Genomic DNA, 20,460 nt, shown 5'->3' with positions numbered 1-20,460 from the left:
AGGACTCTGACTCCTTTACCGGGTCTGCATGGGATCAGAAAACCTGCTCAGTGGCCCATTCCTGCCCCTTTACAAACACCAAGTTAAATAATGTAGCTTTGGTTTTCAATCCACAATACAGAGGAATGGCATCTAAAATAAGCACACAGAGGTGGAAATCATACACCATCAAAATAATCTTTGAAAATTCTTGGAAAGTGCCACAGTGGAAACCAAGGTAACTTGTGTCAATAAATTCCATGTCTGCTGTTCCAAAGATGGAACAGGATCATCAGAGGAGCACTAGATTAATTAATTGGCTTGAGGGTATAGGGCCAAAAAGCAAAGATCTCTGAACACTGCATTGCATGTAAGCTTGCAAACGGGATACACATAAAAGGCTCTGGCAATCTGCAATGAGCCGCAGAGTCCCTTCTCTTATCTTGTGCTCTCACTCCAGGGCACTGCACAGAATGACAAGCCAGATGACTCATTATTTAAACTGCTATTGCGCTTCCTTGCACTCCTGAATTAGTGTTTACTGCTTTGTTAGAAACTAAGCTTCCCAAGTGCCTGAATCTTCATCTGTTTTGTTCACTGGCATATCACAAGTATTTTGTACAGTGCCTGGCATATAAATGTTTGTTGACTGAATTATGAACCTATTCTTTTTCTCCAGACTGTGTAGTTAAAGTTATTGACATCTAGCACGTGCTTCTTAGCCTCTTAGGGTATTATGGTGCCCTAGTCAGAAAGATTAAAATTGAGTTGTTCATAGAGATTTCTTCACTATGCCTGGGTTCACAGAGGTCCTAATTAAATTTCCTGGCACTCGCAACTTTTAAAATGCTTTATGACACTTTAGCGGAATGACCTTCATGACTTTAGAGAGGCTGACATTGTCTACGTTCATAGCTGCATACAGGCTCTCCTTTAACAGAAGATACTCTCCAAATACCGTCAACCTAAAGGTCCCAAGGGACCCTGACCTAAGCACAGACTAGCGGTACCAAAATGGTCTTCGCCACTCACCCCTATCTATTCAGCCTCTGCTTCAGCCAGCCTGTTAGCTGACCAAGCCCTTCCCACAGATGTCCTCCGAGCTGCTGACAGTTTCAGCGCTGATATTGAATGGCAGGATGGATCACCGACAGGGCCACCGTGGATCCCCAAGCAGCCCTGTCAGGCATGGACACTGTACTTGTCACCACCTGCTCTGATGGTTGGGGCATGTAGAAATGAGCCACAGGAGAATATCCAAACAGCTGTTGTAAGGTGAGTTGAGGGCAGCAAGCGTCAGCAGCCTGAGAGGAAAACAATTTATGGGCACCCTTCAGCAGAGCTCAGTGCTGAGCAAACACTGTAGCAGCATGTTCAGGGGGCGGCAGATAGACAGGCCTGTGCTCTCGGACAACCATGGCTCTTTCCCAGCAAAGAGAAACCCCTGGAGACAGGGTTGGGGCCAGTGACCCGCTAGGGAAAGGCAGCTGAGCCAGCCACGCAAGGGCCCCCCTCCTGTGTCCTCCCTGCCCGCAGGGAAGGCACACATTAGCAGAGCACAGTAACTCTTCCAGCATGCACAGCGCCTGTCTGTATGGACTGCACTTGCTCTAAAGCAGACTTAGCAAACTCCCAGAAATAGAAGACATTCCTAGGTGCTACAGGATTGAGTTAGGGAAAGGATCGTCTATGCTGCATCTGTACTGGCTTAAATAGCACCCACCCCCACCACCAAATGTATGTCTACTGGAACCCCAGGATGAGACCTTACTTGGAAATAGGCTCTTTGCCTTTGTTAGTTAGAATGAGAAGTCATACTGGGTTCAGGTGACTGAACCCTAAATTCCATATGATTGGTGTCCTATAGTAAGAGAGGGGAAATATAGAAGCTTAAGGAAGAAGGTCACATGACAACGAAGGTGGAGATTAGAGAGATGCAGCCAGCTACAGCCCAGGAATGCCAGCAATGGTCAGAAGCTAGGAATTAGGGAGGAGGGGTTCTTCCCTAAAGTCCTCCAAGGGAACAGGACACTGTTGACATCTTGATTTGGGACTTAGACCCTCCAAAACTATGAGCAAATTAATTTCTGTTGTTTAAACCACCCAATCTGCAGTTCTTTGTTAAGGCAGTCCTGGGGAATCCACAGTATCTATCCATTTTAACTAGCTCCAAATAGAGAGAGTAGAGTCCTCATTCACCAATAGTTAATAAGTAGCCACTATACTTGTGGCACTTTTGTGGCAACGAACAAAAGCATAGAAAAATCCCTGTTTCTGTGGAGTTTAAATATTCCAGTAGGAGGAGAAAAAAAAATCATCAAAATAAAGAAGTAAAATATATAATCTGTCAAATCATGATACAAGTCAGCAAGGAGTACTTCAGAATGAGACAGGGTATTCATTTTCAGATCTGAATAAATCAAACACTCTTAGAGGATTTTGAGCCACACATCAACCCTCCTGATCCGTTATTGTCATTCCTGTGAAAAATGGTACAATATATAAGTGTGTGTGGGGAGAGAACAGACTCCCTTGGTTACATCAGGATTTCTGCTCTAAAATCAGGAAAATCAGCAGCCCAAAAGCATATTGTGAAAGGAAAAGAACAAGACATTAGCAGAAACCCTCAAAGCTGTGGAGAGACTTCCCAAAGATTTTGTGACAAAAATTACACAATAATTGCAGCTGATACTGAAATGGACCACACAACCCCACCCCGGAATTTACCATATAACAAATGCCCCAGCAGTGGGAAAGAACTCAACAAAACAGGAGTAATTCAGCTTTACAAACCACTTCTGGAGCTGGAGCAGTAAAGGCACGAGCTGGACAGGAAAACTTTTGTCATCCAAGAGCTTCATTAGATTATCACTCAAAAGAAAGCAAGCTTCAGAACTGAGAGAACATTCTGCAATAAAGCCTAATTCAGAAGCCACATGTGGTGACTGAGAACCTGAAATGGGGCTAGTGGGAACAGAAGACTGAATTAGTTTTGATTAATTAAAATTTAAATAACCACATACGACCAACAGCTATTCTACTGGAGAGTGTAGTTTTAGAATTAAAGAAGGCTAACTGTGGAGGAAAGCCTGAAAGACTCCAAGACTGACTCCTCAAGAGAAAACAGTCTAGGGAATCTTTACAGAATGTACAACTATCATGTACAGTATTTCTAGGACATCTTTATGTCCTTAATCCTCACAATGTCCTCACAGACCATCACTAGCATCAACCCCATTTGTTCAACAAGATTATTTGACTTGCTGAGGGCCCTAAAGTTTTCAGGGGGTAGAGACAGAGATGTGAATTGAGCTTTGACACGAAAGTCCATATTCTACCTATGTAGGCAGCTTTCAGTGATTTCTGCCGTGTGTGTGTGTGTGTGTGTGTGTGTGTGTGTGTGTGTGTGTGTGTACTTGAGTGCTGGCGGGTTGTTTCAGTCAGTTAAGTCTGAGGGTTACTTCAGCGCTTAGTGTGGATCAAGTATTCTGCACAGGTCAGTATCATTTAGCCAATCAGCTCCATCTTCCATCAGGCACAGTGGAATGCCCTGATCAGAGACAGGACAGACAGGACACACGAATGCATACATCTCAAAGAACTAAGGCAAACACATTGCATTAAATAAAATTTCCCCCTTGGACACATTCAGTAAAAATTCTATACCACAGCTTTTCTGGGGGTGCTTAAGGAGCATCCATTGCCCAAGAGGTAGAGATACTCAGAACCTCTAAGAACACAGGTTTGTTTGTGGTCAAGAGAGGTTGGAGGTAAGGGAAAGAGGAATAATGAAGCAACAAGGTTCCTCATTAATAGTACAGAGATTTGAAAACACAGGTTTTAGAGACAGTGATGTGCTAACTCCTAGGGCGGTATGAGCCCCTAAATAGTGGAGAAAGGCAACTGAGGGGCTTATAGGACAATAGAGTGAGTGAATGCTGAAACTCAGATGAAGCTTTGGTGGGAAATGCAGCCCCCCCCCCAAGCAAAACCACAGCTACTTTGCGGTGGAGGCACCCATGCCTTGGATGCTATTGCAATTAAGATTTCAGCAACTTTATGAGGATGTTAATGATGGGATTCACTGGGTTTGTTTGTTTTTTTTTAAGTTATGGTATGCCTGGAAATATACTTGATGGATTAATAAAGCAAGTCTTGATTTGTCTCTTTAATCTCCTGGAGGGTTAACTGAGTTTTTCATCATTAGAATTGTAATCTTATCCTCCAAGGAACTTTCTGGGAAAAGCCCTCTTCCCCTAAATAGAGCTTTCCAGCATCTTGAGATTTTAAGGTTTAAGTGATTCCACACCCAAAATAACTCTAAAAATGGTTCATCCTAGTGAAACTCCTGGTGCCTGGAAAGGATTCTATGGAAAAGCTGGCTATTCAGCTCACTCACACTTGCCTATACAGATATGTGTGTCCCACGAACCTGGTTTTAGGGACTGATTTTTAGCACGACTCTCCACAACAAAACTATCAAGAGCCAAATATTACAAATACATTGGTGACTGTGTTGTGACTGTCACAAAAAAATGATTTTATAATTTTAAAAATACATGGTTTCTTATGCTCTCTGAGTTATGCCAAAATTAATGTTTTGCAGCGTTTTTAATTCCAAAGCTTTCAGCTAAAATAGGTGTCCTTGGATAATGATCAGTCGTTAAGTCTTGACTTCGCTCCCTTTCTGGTAGCAGTCGGACATTCCTTTGCTTCCATCGGTTACAATAATAATAACTATTATTACTATTATTACTTTTATTAAAGACTGCAGATTACAAATGTGCGTGTAAAGTCAAAGTCGTCAAAGTCTTATGCACGATCTAGTCTTTGGAGTGCATTTTCTCAGAAAAGTTTCTCACCTGGGAGGAAAGCTCCACCTTATGAAACGCTGGAACAACTTCCTGGGAATGCCCGGCTTGTCCGCTCCGGTGAGCTCGGAGCTCCCGGCGCTCGGCGCTGGGTCCCGGGAATGACCCGCCGCGCAAAAAGCGCCTACACCGCCATCCACCGGCCCCGAGCGGGTGGAACCAGGAGTGGGGCGCCCGCCGCGGGAGCTAGGCGCCCCCCCCCACAGGATCCGCCTGGACACCACTTTGCTCCACGGCGGGTGCGGCGCTGGGTCTCCCCCCGCACAGCGCAGTCACTCCGCGCAGCCGGCCCGCCGCCGCCGCTGATCCCGGACCCTTCCACACCGACGGAGAACGCTGAAAATGAGGGGCTCCAGCCAGAGCGAGACGTCTGTGGCGCTCTTCCCTGCCCTTCCTTTCCCGACCCGGGGCGGCTGGAAGCGGCACCGCGGTCCTGCCCGGAGCGGTGCCCGAGCCCGCCAACCCGCGGCCGCTCAGAACCCGCGCCCGGGCGGCCGGCGCCTGGAGAGCGCGGCGGGGAGCGCGCGGGCGCGGTTTGCGCGGGGGACCCCCGGCGTGCCGGGGCCGCAGGTGGGGCGGCCGCTGCGGCGCCGACGCTCGGTCCCGACCAGGATCTGGTCGCCGGGAAGCGCGCGCGGGTCCCGACCCTGAGAGGCGCCGGGAGCCGAGCGCGCGTTGGCGAGGACACTTACGTCCGAGGAGGCCGGAGGGCCGCGCGATCCTTCCAGCGGCGGGGCGGGGCGGGGCGGCCGCGACGGGGGCGCTGAGGGGAAGCCGCGCACCCCCGAGGGGCTGGTTCCCACGGCTCCTTCCCAGCCTCCCCAGGCGTCGGCGCGCGCGGAAACCCACTTGTTGCGCGGACGGCACCGCGCCGAGGGGCGGCTCTGCGGGGGACGAGACAGGCCCTCGGCGAGAAGAGCGGGTTTGGGTTCTCCGCGGCGACCTGACTTCCGCCGAGGGCAGCCTGCCCACGCTCCCGGCCCGCCGGGCACCGGTGCGGGACAGGGCGCCGGGGGACTGGCTGCGGCGCGCGGGGCCGGGGTCGGGGTCGCCGAAGCTCACAGACGGCGGGAGAAGGTGGCAGCCCAGGGAAGGAGCGCCCCGGCGTGAGAGCCTGACCCGGAGTGCCTCCCGACTGAGAGGACATCTGACCTGTGGGCCCGCGGAGCGCGACCCCTGGATCTTACCCGCTCCGAGGCCCGGGCTCGGCTGCGGCGCTGCTCAGCTGCGAGGGCAGGGGACCGCTTGGTGGAGAACATGGCTCGCTTTTTTCTCTGTCCACTCTTATCTGGGTCGCTTTTCTCTCCTAACGTGCCCCGGGGAGAGGCACATCGGACGCCGTGCTCCTCACTCAGGAAGACACAAGTGGAACTTCAAGGGATAGGGGTCCCATATTTTGTCTGCTCGACATTCCCACCCGCGGACCACTCCCTCCCTTCACTCGCGGCTCCAGGTCCCACCCATAAGAATCCTAGTGACAGATCCTCCCCAACCCCACCTCTTTGCATTCAAAGAAATGACTGTTCAGGGCAGACAGGAAGCCAAGCAGACTGCTGGTTTCTCACCTCCTCAAAGTTACACCTCGCGACAGCGGCACGAAATAGATGGGACCTGAAAGCTTGGACTGTCAGAGAGAGGTGTTGGAAGTAAAGGAATTATTTCTAAGTTCTCCAAAATCTCCGCATATCCTAGACTGTTTTGAGCCAGAGCATTGCTTTAAAAAAAAATCAAAATATTTGCTGGCACTGGCAATTAGAAGTCGCCTGTTATCTTGAAGAGTTAAGAGTTATCTTGAAGGGTGAGCATTATTTGCATAAGGCAAATGGAAACCTGCCTTTTGCTGTATATTTGCTGAAGAAACGGCTTTTGCTAGACTGCCTGAGACTGCAGGGGTTGCAGGGACACGGGAGAGCCCTAGTTGGCTTCTATTGTACCTAGTTCCCCATCCCCAGTGAGGGTGGCCACCGGCGCCTTCCGACCAGGAACTTCGCCTCTGTCTCTGCCATTCAGGAACTTCGCCTCTGTCTCTGCCATTCACCACAAGCAGCTGTGCCCTCAGGCCGCGTCAGGAAGGGCACTACAGGTATTAACAACTGTGGACTGCTATTGAGGTTCAAATTGTCAAATACATAACCAGAAAAAAAAAAAAACATGACACTACATTCAATGCATGTTTCTTAAAAACAATTTTTCTTACTTTGGTCAAGTTCGTTATGGAACTTTCAAAAATTAATCATGAGGTACTAGAATAAATCTACCACCATTATTCTGCAGGAGGCCATGTATTGTCAACGAAGCATGTATCAGGCCTGTTCTGTAAAAACTATTGCTGGGGGGGGTGGAGAAAGCAGACACTTGTAAAATTGGGGGTAATCAGTATTTTCTTTCAGAAATGAGAAAGTAGAAAATAATGCAAGTGTAAGCTAAGATAGTTGACACATTGATTCCACCAGTGTTCTAAACATCAGATCTGGAATCTGGCATTTGAGAGCTGACGAGAATACATAATTCTTAGTTACACGGAGGCTTTTACTACACACTTTACATGGATTGTCTTTTATTCTACCAACCACTTTATGAGGTAGGTACTATTGTTTATGGTGGAAGTGAGAAAGATTTAGAGTGTCAAAGAAATCAGCCCAAGTTTACACAGCAAGTGCTGAGCTGGAAGCAGTGCAATTTCAGGACTGTACTATTTCTAAAATAGTGCCTCATTACACATCAGCAGAGACACTGGCCTGAAAGTCAAGAGCCTGGAAGATTCATCTGCCATCTCTACCTTCAACAAATTATGTCTTCTTGGCCACAGTTGACTTCAGTCACAGTTGACTCACTTTATAAAATGAGGGCTGGATGCAATTCTCAAGGTTTTGACAGGCATTCAGAAGTCAAGTATATATTCTACTTCATCTTCTTTCTCTTCCACTTTCTGCCCCCTGGTGGAGGTGCTACAAGAACTATGAAACTAAAGCAACTAAATTAGTGAACTTGAGCTAGCCAGGGTAGTCTCCTTTTCTTCTACTACTATATTGCCTTATGAGAAGGTTGAATGCATTGGTGGTGTAAAATAAGCATTCCTTAAATCTCCTTTACCACGAAAACCCAGCCAGTACTAGTTACCAATTTACCAAAGGAATATACTTGTATAAGGACAAATTCCCAGTTTTATATTCCTTGTAACAAACTTTTACAAGACAAGAAATCATAAAAAATCACAAGTCTCATAACATAGTCAAATTAATTTGGATATGCAGGGAGTTCACCGTAATCTGCAATGACCTATTTGAATTATTCCTTCAAATACTTGCCACATCTGCTTTTCAACTTGAAGTATCAACCATCATCCAGTTTCTTCAAATACTTTTTTTGCAAAAAAAATTCTAGCCTTTTGAAACTTCTATTGCCTAGTATTTCAAGAATATATGCAAATAATTAATGATTTAAAAGAAAAGCACAAGGCCTCCCTGGTGGTGCAGGGGGTTGGGCACTGCACTATGGGGTTAGTCCGCAGCCTCTGCAGCGTAGGTTCAATCCCCGGCTGGCCAGGGAGCAGCCCACATGGCAAGGCAGACCTCTTCTGTCTCGCTCACTGCTCCCCTCAGCAGTGTGTTTCAGTCAGTCTGCCTGTTTCTGCTCCCCACTCTGTCTCTGGTGAATCCTCTCATCCCCTGCATCACTGGCCTGTACCCCATCTCGTGTATGCATAATCTTAAAAAAAAAAAAAAGCACAAAATTTGAGATTTTTGGAAAAGTTAAAAGAGGTGAATATATCTCTGAACAGGGTGAATTTAAGGATTAAATTTTGGTCACACAATATTTTATAAGCCAATTAAGTGCATAGTGCTACAATTTCGTGTTAAATACTCCAAAAGAAAGAGCTGTTATCTTAGAGAAGCAGCCAGCTTAGACAAATAGTGACTGAAATAGATGTGCTACTTCCATGCCGTATTTAGTTATTCATCAACTAATAAAGATTTGCTGTCAGGTTAACAAAACAGACAAAAGCTCCTGCCCTCACAGAACTCTTAAGTCTAGTGGCACAAATACATATGTAACTATGGAAATCTCCTTGTAAATAATGTGGGACCAGACCTTCCGGAGGTAGTTGGTGTTATTTTCAGCTGATATCAAAAGATGCAGTCTTTTAAAAAGTAGAGCGAGAAACAGGCAAACTAGATATGTACCCATTGCAGAGGGGAGTTTATTTGAAGTGGGAGGACAGGATATAATATATTCTAGCACACTGAAATAGTCTTTATGACACAAGCCTTTGTAGAAATTATTGCATATACTATTTCTGAGACATCAATCCTTTAATATAGGTAGTCATTGGGAAGAAGGTAGTAAGAACTAGTCCATTAAAAAGTTTTAAAGGAGTATCATTTTGAGCACCTACACACACCTATTGCTACCTTCTCTGACCAGCTGGGCCCTCTAGTGCAATCAGACTGTCCAAACGCCCCAGCCACTTGCCAGCATTCTCTCTAGTCTTCCCAGAGATAGTGACAGTGAACATGAGTAAAAGTTGAGGTACCTCAATTCAAATTTGTGAGCCAATTTATAAGAAAAATCTTAAAGTTGTGAGATTGCCAAATTTGCCTATATTATTATAGCTAAGATTTTCAAAGTGCAATGTGCCACTTTACAAAATGACATATATTTTGTTTTTAATTCTTGGAGCAAATCTATTTTCCTGTGTGCTAAAATGAAAAGAAACAAACCCAACTCATAAACTGTTATGGGAATTAAATACATAAAGTGTCTTAAAATAGTTGTGAACACATTCATTCATAATAGCTAACACTTAGTGGTACATATTAGTATTTCTGTTACTATTTTACAGCAAAGGAAGAAACCAAAACTTACAGAAGCTAAGTGACTGTACAACTTGGAAGTAGCAGAACCAGAATTGGAACCCAAGAAATATTCAACTGTTAGCCCTTACCTTGTGTAATACAACCATTAAGACTAATGAAAAATACCCAAGGAGTCACAGTCTGGAATTATTATGGACTTATTCATTCATCCATCAGTTATTGACTGATGTAGTGGACTGATGTAGTGGACTGGAAGCTAAAACACCTTTGGATATACGATCTTTGCAGATGTCATAGTTACTGGAATATTATACTATAAAAGGGTAATGATACTGTAATACTGGGTGATATACTTTAATAGAGTGGGCCCTAAATACAGAGTGTCCTCATAAGAAAAAGAGAAGTACGTACAGAGAAAGTCATGTGAAAATGGAGGTGAGGGGCCTCCCTGGTGGCGCAGGCACTTGAGCGCAGCACTGTGAAGCTGTCCACAGCCTCTGCAGTGCCCCGGCCCCCGAGGTACCCACATGGTGTAGCAGACCTCTCCTGTCTCGCCTGCTGCTCCCCTCAGCATTGTATTTCAGTCAATCTGCCTGTTCTGTTCCCTACTCTGTCTATGGGGAATCCTCTCACCCTCCTGCACATCTGGCCTGTATCCCTGTTCTTGTATAAATCAATCTTTAAAAAAAAAAAATGGGGGTGAGGTTGGAATGGTGTCTACAAGCCAGAAATGACAAGGATGGATGCCTACCAGGTATCTAAACAGCTGGGAGAGAGGCATAGAATAGTTTTTCCCTCAGTCTCCAGAAGAAACCAACCATGCTGACCCTTGATTGTAGACATCTGGTTTCCTGAACTCCAAGTGAAAAAATTTCTGTTAATTTAAGACACTGTGATAATTTGTTATGGCTGCACTATGAAACTAATACCAGCATATACTACATAGCTAGGCTGTAACTTGGGGATTACAGAACCCCTGCCTTCATGGAGCTTATATCATAGGAGACAGACAATAAAACACATAATACAATGACAGCAGCTTAGTACTATGAGGGAAAAAAATTGCAGAATGGCCAGATGAAGGCAATGAGGGTGTTTAGGTAATGTCTCTGTAAAAATGTTTTAACTCAAATGAATCTGAACTGTGGAATTTCAGGCTATCTTGGTAATTCTTCACAGCACCATTTATGTAGTTACTCCCACAATGACTGGAAATTAAACTTAGAACAGAAGATCAGCAAACAATGGACCTGAATTTAATCCATAGACCAAGATTCTGAATTACATGGAAATAGCTTCCGAGGTGGGAACCTGGTTTCTTTTGTCCCGTAAGAATTTCTGGAGAGCAGAGGGGTTCCTAGCTCTTCCCATCCCTCCCAAATTCACATCTCTTCTAAGAACCACCGTTCCATGTCTTCCTCCCTCTATGAAGCTTACCAACCTCACTAAGACCAAAGGTTTAGGGTCATCTAACCTCTAGGGTGATCTAATCTCATCCCACTTAGGTAATTTTATTGAGGCCAGAAAAGACCAGAGAGCGAACACTGCTATTTTTCAACTATAGCTCCCTGAATTTAGACATTAGTATCACTTTCCAACACCCAAGGATGGCCAAACATAACAGCTAGGTGATCACCTGGGTCATCTGAAATAAAATGTAAAGTCAAAAACCTCTTATAATACATCTTTAAACACTGCCACAGAAACTTACCTGTGTTTCTTAAATTTTTTTTAACATTTATAACCATGAAGTTCAAGCATCAACCAAACTTCTTTGAAAAAAGCAAACATTTTCAAAGTTTTACTTCAGTGAAGTTCCTCTCACAATTTCACCAACAACTTTACCAATCTGTTTGAGATTATTTGAATTTCGACTTTAATAGTGAAATTAATTGCAATACAAACACTAAGTATTGGTTAATTCCTAAGTGTTTAAACTTCAATATAAAAATTTTATAAATTTTTCAAATAGGAAGCTAATAAAGTTTTATGACACAATAAGAAAATAAGATCATCATGTTCACAATTTTATCTATGTCATTCTTAGTAGTTATTTCCCATTCCTTCTCAAACTGGCTCAGAGTAAAGCAAATAGGACAATAGTACTGTTTTGTTTCCCTCAGAACAAATAAGTATTTAGACCAAATTTAACTTCATTTTGACCTTGAAGAGCTTATTTATTTCCTCTCTCCTGTTTCAATCAGTCCTTCCTATTCATCATGCAGTTGTTTCTGCAGAGTCCTCACCCACTCATTCTGGGCAAGGGAGAACCATGGCAACTGAGCTACACATCACATCCCTGTTTTGATCCCTAGCACCAACCTGGACTGCCTCCCAACTCAACTCCCTCCTTGCTTTTACCCTGTCCTCCTTCTGCATAGAAGTCAGCAGGCTGCACTTGTAAAACAAACAAAAACAAAAACATAATCCCCAGGCTAAACCTTCCAACAATGCCAACTGCAACTAAACAGAACTCCAGTTCCTTGCCACGGTCCATCAAGCACACTATGAGCTGGCTGTAGACTCACTCTCCCTACCTCATCATAGTGCTTCAGCCACCCCAGTTATTCTCTCTGTTCCTCTATCATGCTAAGCTGCTCTCCAAACCTAGGGTTTGCTGCTTTTTCTCTTTCATAAACTTTTCTCTCAGATCTTCAAATAATGGTCAGTCAGTCATAACTCAACTGTCCTCCTTAGAGGAATTTTCTCAATCTAAACTAACTAGTGACTTTTCACCTCCACTTTCATCACTTTCTGAAAATTTTCTCTATTTTCAGCAACACTCAACTCCATATGCAATCATACTCCTTTATGTGTATGCCTATTTCTTGGTTGCTCTCTTCCACTCCGTATTAGCCCTCGAGAGAAAAGATCACCATTCTATCTCCAATACCTGCAAAGTACTTGTCACACAGGAAACACCTTTTGTAAAAAAAGGAATAGCCGTGTGACTTTGGGTAAGTTAATTAAGTCTGAGCTACAGTAAAGCAAACAAAGAACAGCAAACAGCTTAATTTATCTTTCACTCAATCTCTTCACTAAGTTCTTTCCTACAAATTGAAGAAAACAGCAAAAATAGAAAACCAACAGTCACGAACTAGGTTTTGGCTTTATAGGCCAAGATTCTGAAATACATGAAAATATCTTCCCAACTAAACACCTAGTTATTCATATTCTTTAATATTCATTTTAGAGTAAGGTAAGACTTGAGTGTGGCAAATCTAATTTAGAGCTTCTGAAACATTAACCCACTAAACTCTATTGTTGGGAAAGGTAAAAAAGTCTAAAATCAAAACACGAAAGTGCATAAAGGAATGACTGCTCTTTTATTCTAGACATAGTCAATCTTTGATTGATGGGCATTTTAAAAATCTGAGTTAAATTCAGCAAAATTTAAAAAGCCTTCTTTGTATTTCTGTTTAAAACATACTTGAACCACTTCTTAGCACCTACCAAATACTATATTATAGAGTTTACATAGTGATACTTATGGGCTGCCTAAAGCCATAGACTTGGCAAATATTTTAAACAGTAAATATTCTAGATTACAAATTTATTATGAAAAATTTTAATGAAAACGATCATATAAAAAATTAAATAACAAGACCATTTAAAATGACTTATAGTTCAAACAGATTTGGCTTACTGATATTTCTCTATCAGTCTGTTTTCGTAAGAACTAGTTATCTCCAGCTGAAATCTACTTAAAGGATCACAGTAAGAAGAAATGAGAATAAGTACACAAAGCTCATAAGCCTTGTGCTCAGCACTTATTGCTTATAAATATTATTTTCTATTTTATCATTACTTTGAAAAGACACATAGAAGTTTTATAAAACATGCTAACTTCAGTTAAAAGCTTTGACACAAGAAACAGCCACATGTGAGGAATTTGACCTGGCCTTTTTTAAAAAAAAAAAAACAAAACAAAACTGTATTTTCCTATGAGGAACATACTATCCCAAAATTCACTTTGATAACTAATAAATATTTCTCACTAATAAACCAACTTTGGAATCTAATTATATAGCTTCATGTTACAATTTAAAAGGCTTCTTCAGGAATTATTTTTTTAAAAAAGTACAAAGTTACATGATCAAGAAAAGTATCTTTTAATAAGTAACCAAAACATTGTGAAATATTCCTCTTATTGCACATATGGCTCAGTTTCATCTTAATTTTACCCAAAAAAATGTTGGTTTGAAGTAGTAAATGGAACAACTATGTTAATACAAGGAAGCACAATGAACAAGATGTTACCCTGTCACTAACTATGCCTTATGAAATATTTTGCAATTTCAGTCATGCCTTTACTATTAAACAATGTCATATTACCATTTCTAGTATGCTAATTAAGATAAAGTTTAACATCTGTCCTGCTAAGAACAGCTGGAAGAGAAAACAGAGATGAATGTGAATATCTATCATGTTCTATAATAAATACTTTGTAATATTCCAAATTTAACAATTTAAGTTCAATCTGAGGTATATTAACAGATAAAAAATTTTAATCCACATTGTGGACTATGTACCATGCAAATACTACAACCGTAACAGCACACACTGGAAGAAGATAATATTTATATTTTTGCCATAGCGTTAGCTCAACTGTCACTTCATCTCTTTTTTTATTCTTCTTCCGGCGACCCTTCAGTCTGTTTTCAAAAGCCTCCAGTTCAGCCTAAATCAAAAGAGTATTTTTATTAAACTCAACATATACATTAATTTGATATATTCCACCTAGATTAAAATAAAACAATTGGAGATAACAGCAATGGCATATAATATGTTGATTTGATCTCTTCTCTCACTACTGAATGTATTCAACAAATTCAGAATTTAGATAAATAGAAAAGGAAATGGAGAGTAATGGAAAAGATTATTTCAGACTGTAGGCCTGACTTCAACACTGAATATAAAAATGTCCAATTAAATCAGAGTGCCTAAAACATAAGCATTAACTTTACACATCTACATCATTAATCTAGTAGGGGCCCTACAATATATTGCTTTTCACAAATGCTAAGAGATGTCCCGTGAGAATGAAGGTAATAAACATTAATGACCTGCATGGAAAAAATTCAAGTGAGTAAAGAGAAGAAAGCTGCCAAAAACTGATTTTTTCTTTTTATCAAATATGCTTAAAAACAAGCAGTAAAAACTCAGGGGAAAATGCTTCATGCTTTAAAAAGAAAAAGACTATTTTAGAAAGCAGAGTCATGTAAGAAATGGTTCTAAAAAGGTAACAAGATAATACTCATAAAATGTGGATTTTTATCCTACTACCAAGGACCTACTTATTAAACTTTAGTACATAATATTATAAATTGATGATATTATAGTACACTGTAATTAATTAAAATGTGAGTTATTAACTAAAATATATATGCAATATTCATGTTAGATTCTGTAAAATGTTTATGTGACAGAAGGAAATATAAACTCCAGTTAACATATACATTATTTTATCCATAAATCACCCATAAAGACTTAATCATATGATTTTGTTCCTAAGAATGTAATCCCCCAGGATTTCAGCCAGCCCATGTTTTACTGTTTAGCTCTGGTAACTTATTTGGGATATCAGGCAAACCAACTTTATAGAACCATAAAATACCAGGTCATTTTAGTCAACCTTTATTTGTCACATTGTTTCTAATGTCTTCCCTCAAAGCATGCAAGTTTTAACTTCCTCACTCATGCACTACACTTGGTTGGTAAGTATGAAGCAACCCAAAACGCAAACTGAAAATAATTACATGTCACTTAATACAAAGTAAAGCAACTCTTTAAAGCATGTTATCAATCTAGTAATTGAATGAACAGGAGGTATCAGGAATATACTTGCTACTTGGGTAACAACAAAGAATGGATAATAATCCTGCATTTAAGAATCTAATTGGATGGTTGGGTCAAAAAGATGTGGTATATATACACAATGGAATACTATTCGGCAATCAAAAAAGATAAACTCGTGTCATTTGAAGCAACATGGATGGAACCAGAAGGGATTATGTTCAGTGAAATGTCAGCAAGAAAAAGAAAAATATTGGATGGTTTCACTTATAGGAGGAACATAGGGAAGCCACACAAGGGATCAGGGAAAAAAAAACCACAAGGAAAACAAGAAATCAGACATTCAGCAGCGGAGGGAGAGGGAGCAAAACGGGAGGAAGAGCACAAGAGACCATGGTGATGGTTCATGGGTATCTTGGTGGTGGGAGTTTTATAGGGATTATACCTGAGAGGAGAAATCAAACAATGTACAAAAGTAACAATGTAAAATATATATTTTAAAAATTTTTTTAAAATCTAATTGGAAAATAGGGGAATGTACTATTAAACGCATTGACTAGTAAACCATACTGATTACAGATAATCCACAACTCAGTAAAATAAACTCAATTAATTGTAGATAAGTAAAGAAAGGGGATCCAAGAGTTGCTTTAAAGTGGATGCTACCACACCTCGACCCTCATTCCCCAACCAAAAACAGGGAGGTTAAAAGTTATAGCTGGAAAATGGATGAAACTTACAAGGATATAAATTGGGAACATCAAACTACCTGAGAATATATAAGACCTTGTGAATTTTCAGAGGTGCAATATACTTAGACTAAGGTAAATGAATGGCTAATTTTTGTTTGTAGTCCAGAACAAAAAAGAGTTGACTAGACCCTAATTTTGTACTTAGTATATATCTTGTGTTTACATAAAAAAGATGCAGAGACATAAATCTGAATATTGTGTTTAGTTACCTGCTGTCTTCGTTTTTCCTCTTCAAGAGCAGCTTTGGCTTCTGCTTCTTTTATCTGTTTATAGATATTTCAATCGTACAAGCAAGTTAACACTGTAATAATTAAATTTTACATTGAATTTTTTAATACCTTCCCACCAAATCTCTACTAAACCTATACAACTTTGGGGGAGTTTTATGTTGTACATTATTTCTTTTTTTTAAATTTTTTTTTTTTTTTATAGAGGCATGTTTTATTTATTTATTATTTGTTTGTTTGTTTTGTTTATACATGCACTGGGTACAGTCAGAAGCGCGGGAGGGTGAGAGAATTCACCAGAGCCAGAGTGGGGAGCAGAGCAGGCAGAAGGACCGAAGTACACTGCTGAGGAGAGCAGCGGGCGGCAGGAGAGGTCTGCGCGCCATGTGGGACCCTCCTCCGGTGGCTGGCCGGGGAGCAGAGAAACATAAATGTTATACTAAAAAGTGTTACCAACGAAGATACAGTCTAACCAACTAGAGGTGAGGGAGGTGGAAGTGTTACATCTTATATAAAATCAGCTTATAAAAAAATCAGCTTAACAACTACGATAGTATATCACGATTCAAAGAGTTACTCCTGCGCCTCTGACTGTACCCCAGTTCTTGTATAAATAAATAAATCTTTAAACAAAAAGTTACAACATTGTAACCTGAAATGATTTTAAAACTGGATTATTTTCTCTTCAGTTAGCATACTAAGAAACTACAATCAATTATTAAATACCACTGTGTCTAGAACTGAAACTGACCACCTGGAAGGGAATCCTTAGTTTCAAATAAAGTCAAGAGTATTTGTTGATTACATTGATGGCGGCCAACAGTGACACTAGTGGTAACTCAAACAGCAAAGAATCCCCAAATTTTTTTATTACTTTAACCTAATTTTCAGGAGGCTTACACTAACAGTGAGATGAACACCCATGTCCCAGAGATCATATACACTAACTGGTGCAAAAAAACGGAAAATCTAGTATGCAACAGATAATAAAAGCACACCTGAGGATTCAAAAAAAAAAGACTATAAAACTAGCTTTATAAAACCAACCAAAGAGAGACTGTAAATGACTTGCACATAAAGAAATGTATAATATAGGGGAAAGCTTTTAGCACATTAAAAACAAATTTAATATAATATTACCTCAAATGCTTTCCGCTTCATTTCCTTGCACATGCTATCACATTCTATTGAAATGTGGTTTTCACGTACTTTGTTGCACTGCAATTCCTACAAATAAATTTTTTTAATTTCACATTTTAAGTTTTCCTTGAAGTCCTGTGTGCCATAAAAAATTCCCTCACAGCTTAAAGTCATGCAAATTATTTAACATACATACTCATTAATATTTAATGATCACACACTTGCAATTAAATGTCTTAGTTCAAAGAGTGATTACTCTATTTTAACTGCAAAAAAGTGAATACTATAAAATTAAAATCATTCACTTAAGATTTACTAGAGCCACTATTAGCTTCATTTTATTTTTATTCTTTACTTTATTGATTCTTTCTACTCTTCTAAATGTTCTATTTAGAAATTTTTGTTCTTCCCAATAAGAGTAGCACTGAAATAATGGAAATTTTCTGTAGCTGTTCTTCCCAATAAGAGTAGCACTAACCACAGACTACTGAGCCTGCTAAATGTGGCTTACTGAAATCAAGGAAATGAAAGTTAATATTATCTAATGTTAATTTATTCAAATTTAAATTGCATATGTGGCTAGTAGCTACCAACTCAAATAGTACAGTTCTAACATAATTTCCTGGAGAGCTATACATTTTTTCTCAAGTAGTAAACCCTTTTTTTAAAAAAGTTTAAATGGGGCCTCCCCGTTGGCTCAGGGGTTAAAGACAGTACCATCAAGCTATTGGCAGCCTCTGCAGCATGAGTTCGATCCAGGGCCGGGGAACGAACCCATGAGGCCACAGCAGACCTCTTCTGTCTCACCCCCTGCTCTCCTCAGCAGTGTATTTACAGTAGATCCACCAGCTCTGCTCCCTACTCTGTCTCTGGTGAATCCTCTCACCCTCCACACCTCTGGCCTCTACCCCAGTTCTTGTATGCATAAATAAATCTTAAAAGTTTAAATGAAAATCATTCTAAAGATATTTGTACTTCATTATATAAAAATTAATTAAGAACAAATTACTTTCTTAATGACCTGAAATCAACACTATGAACAATTTCTGTTATTATTCTAATAAAGCAGATCTTATTTTAAATACTTTTGAACTTTGCTTTTATAGATCTTTGTCTACCTCTAATCCATTACCTGTTTCTTGCTGCCTCATGTTCCTTTTGCTCTATGTGTACTTATTTGTATCGATTTTGCCTTTTTTGCCATATACTCAGACTCCAGTTTTTTAGTTAAGTCTACCAGAGTTAAGAAATGAGATAACCAAATCCTATAAGTAAAGTGCATATACTGAAGTGAAAACATTTTATTTCTTAGCAGGGTTTTCCCTTTTATTACTTTTTGGCTGAGATTAGTGATAAATACAGTCTTGTCTTCCATGGATATTCCAGAGGAAAAATAACATCAATGAATATTAAGCACAAAAATAAATGCTGTGTGCTTGTGGACATTATGTCTATCAGTCTAAAGAAAGATGACATCTTTTTGCATTTAAAAGGTAAATATAGAGTCTATTACATGCCAAGCACTATTAGGGACAGAGGACACAATAAAGAAGAGTATATAATAATAACAGTGAGTGTTAAACTAATAATAATAGCAGCTTCTACTTATTAAACATATCAGTCATTGTGCCAAATGCTATATCAGCATTACCTCTTTTTATACCTCTCAAATATATGTATAAATTCTATTTTAGAGATAAAGAAATAAGGGCACAGACATCCTTTGAACCACCTAGCTCTTAGTCATGGACCTAGTGTAAAGCAAGCCAAGAGGAAAGAGCACCTATGTCTTTCTAAGAGGAACAGCCCTTAAACAGTAACATGAAATTAGAGAAAATCTGAGAGACATCTCAGTTTAAAAGAGGCTTGGGGCCTCCCCCGGTGGCACAGGCAGTTGAGCACGGTGCTGTGAAGCTGTCTGCAGCCTCTGCAGCGCCGGTTCGATCCCGGCTGGCTGGGAGGGTCCCACATGGCGCGGCAGACCTCTAGTCTCGCCCGATGCGCCCCTCAGTAGTGTAGTTCAGTCATCAGTCTGCCTGTTCTGTTCCCTGCTCTCTCTCTGGTGAATCCTCTCACCCTCCTGCGCATCTGGCCTGTACCCTGGTTCTTGTATAAATAAATAAGTCTTTAAAAAATAAAATAAAAGTGGCTTGAATGAGTACTGACTGTTGATTTTATAAGATTGTGCATGTGAGGTCTTTTTAAGGCAACATTTTCAAAACAATACTAAGAGCAAAAAAGTTTCACAAATAGAACGATATGCATTAATTACAGACCAGTTCTTAAACCATGACACTCGCTTATCACTCACACTGTATTCCTTGTGCAAAGAACTCAAAACTGGAGCACAATGATTTCCAGAAAAGGATGAAGAACTTGGTTGCAACATAATCTTTTACTAATAAAGTGTAGAAAACTATAGCCAAAGCTGATTTTCAAAATAAGCATTCACTGAAACAGACAAGCTAATAAAAAGATTCTACAAAATAAGGACTTAAAATTAAGAGATTAAAAAACAAAGTCAAAGAACTACCAAAATAAACAAAAATTACATAGGTAAATATTTTCACTCATTTAAAATACTTACCTTTTTTATTCTTTTACAAGGACATCTAAGTTTTACCTTCTGGTTGCAATTAAATGGACATTCACCAGGATGACACATCTCTTTGCATCTATGACCACAAGGAAGCTAAAATAAAACCAAAATATAGCAATTACATACATATATTTTCATCATACTCAACTTTCTCTCCCCCACAACTGTTTTTAAGTATGACTACTCTGAAGCCTAGGAGTTTTGAAATGTGGTCACAGAACAACAGTATCACTACGGTATAAATACATATTAAAAATGCAAATTCTTGGGTCCATTTCA

At 40.3% G+C, this 20,460-nt stretch overlaps 2 protein-coding genes across 3 annotated transcripts in view; both read right to left on the bottom strand.

Moving 5' to 3' along the window:
- Positions 1–6,109, bottom strand: part of CORIN (corin, serine peptidase) — a gene marked incomplete at both ends in the record, with an annotated part of 178,757 nt that extends 172,648 nt beyond the window's left edge. The window contains one exon of the mRNA XM_084233149.1: positions 6,038–6,109. Within this exon, the coding sequence (XP_084089275.1) occupies positions 6,038–6,109 (72 nt within the window). The remainder of the gene's footprint in view (positions 1–6,037) is intronic.
- Positions 6,110–14,174: 8,065 nt separating this feature from the next.
- The window catches only part of NFXL1 (nuclear transcription factor, X-box binding like 1), a gene marked incomplete at both ends in the record, with an annotated part of 42,471 nt that continues 36,185 nt past the window's right edge, over positions 14,175–20,460 (bottom strand). For both annotated transcript variants that reach the window (XM_084233649.1, XM_084233648.1), the window contains 4 exons: positions 14,175–14,348; positions 16,425–16,478; positions 17,583–17,669; positions 20,170–20,274. In XM_084233649.1, the coding sequence (XP_084089775.1) occupies positions 14,175–14,348; positions 16,425–16,478; positions 17,583–17,669; positions 20,170–20,274 (420 nt within the window). The remainder of the gene's footprint in view (positions 14,349–16,424; positions 16,479–17,582; positions 17,670–20,169; positions 20,275–20,460) is intronic.

This window comes from Talpa europaea, assembly GCF_964194135.1.
Source record: "Talpa europaea genome assembly, chromosome: 5".
Classification (NCBI taxonomy): domain Eukaryota; kingdom Metazoa; phylum Chordata; class Mammalia; order Eulipotyphla; family Talpidae; genus Talpa; species Talpa europaea.
This window is presented reverse-complemented; position numbering and strand designations above follow the sequence as displayed.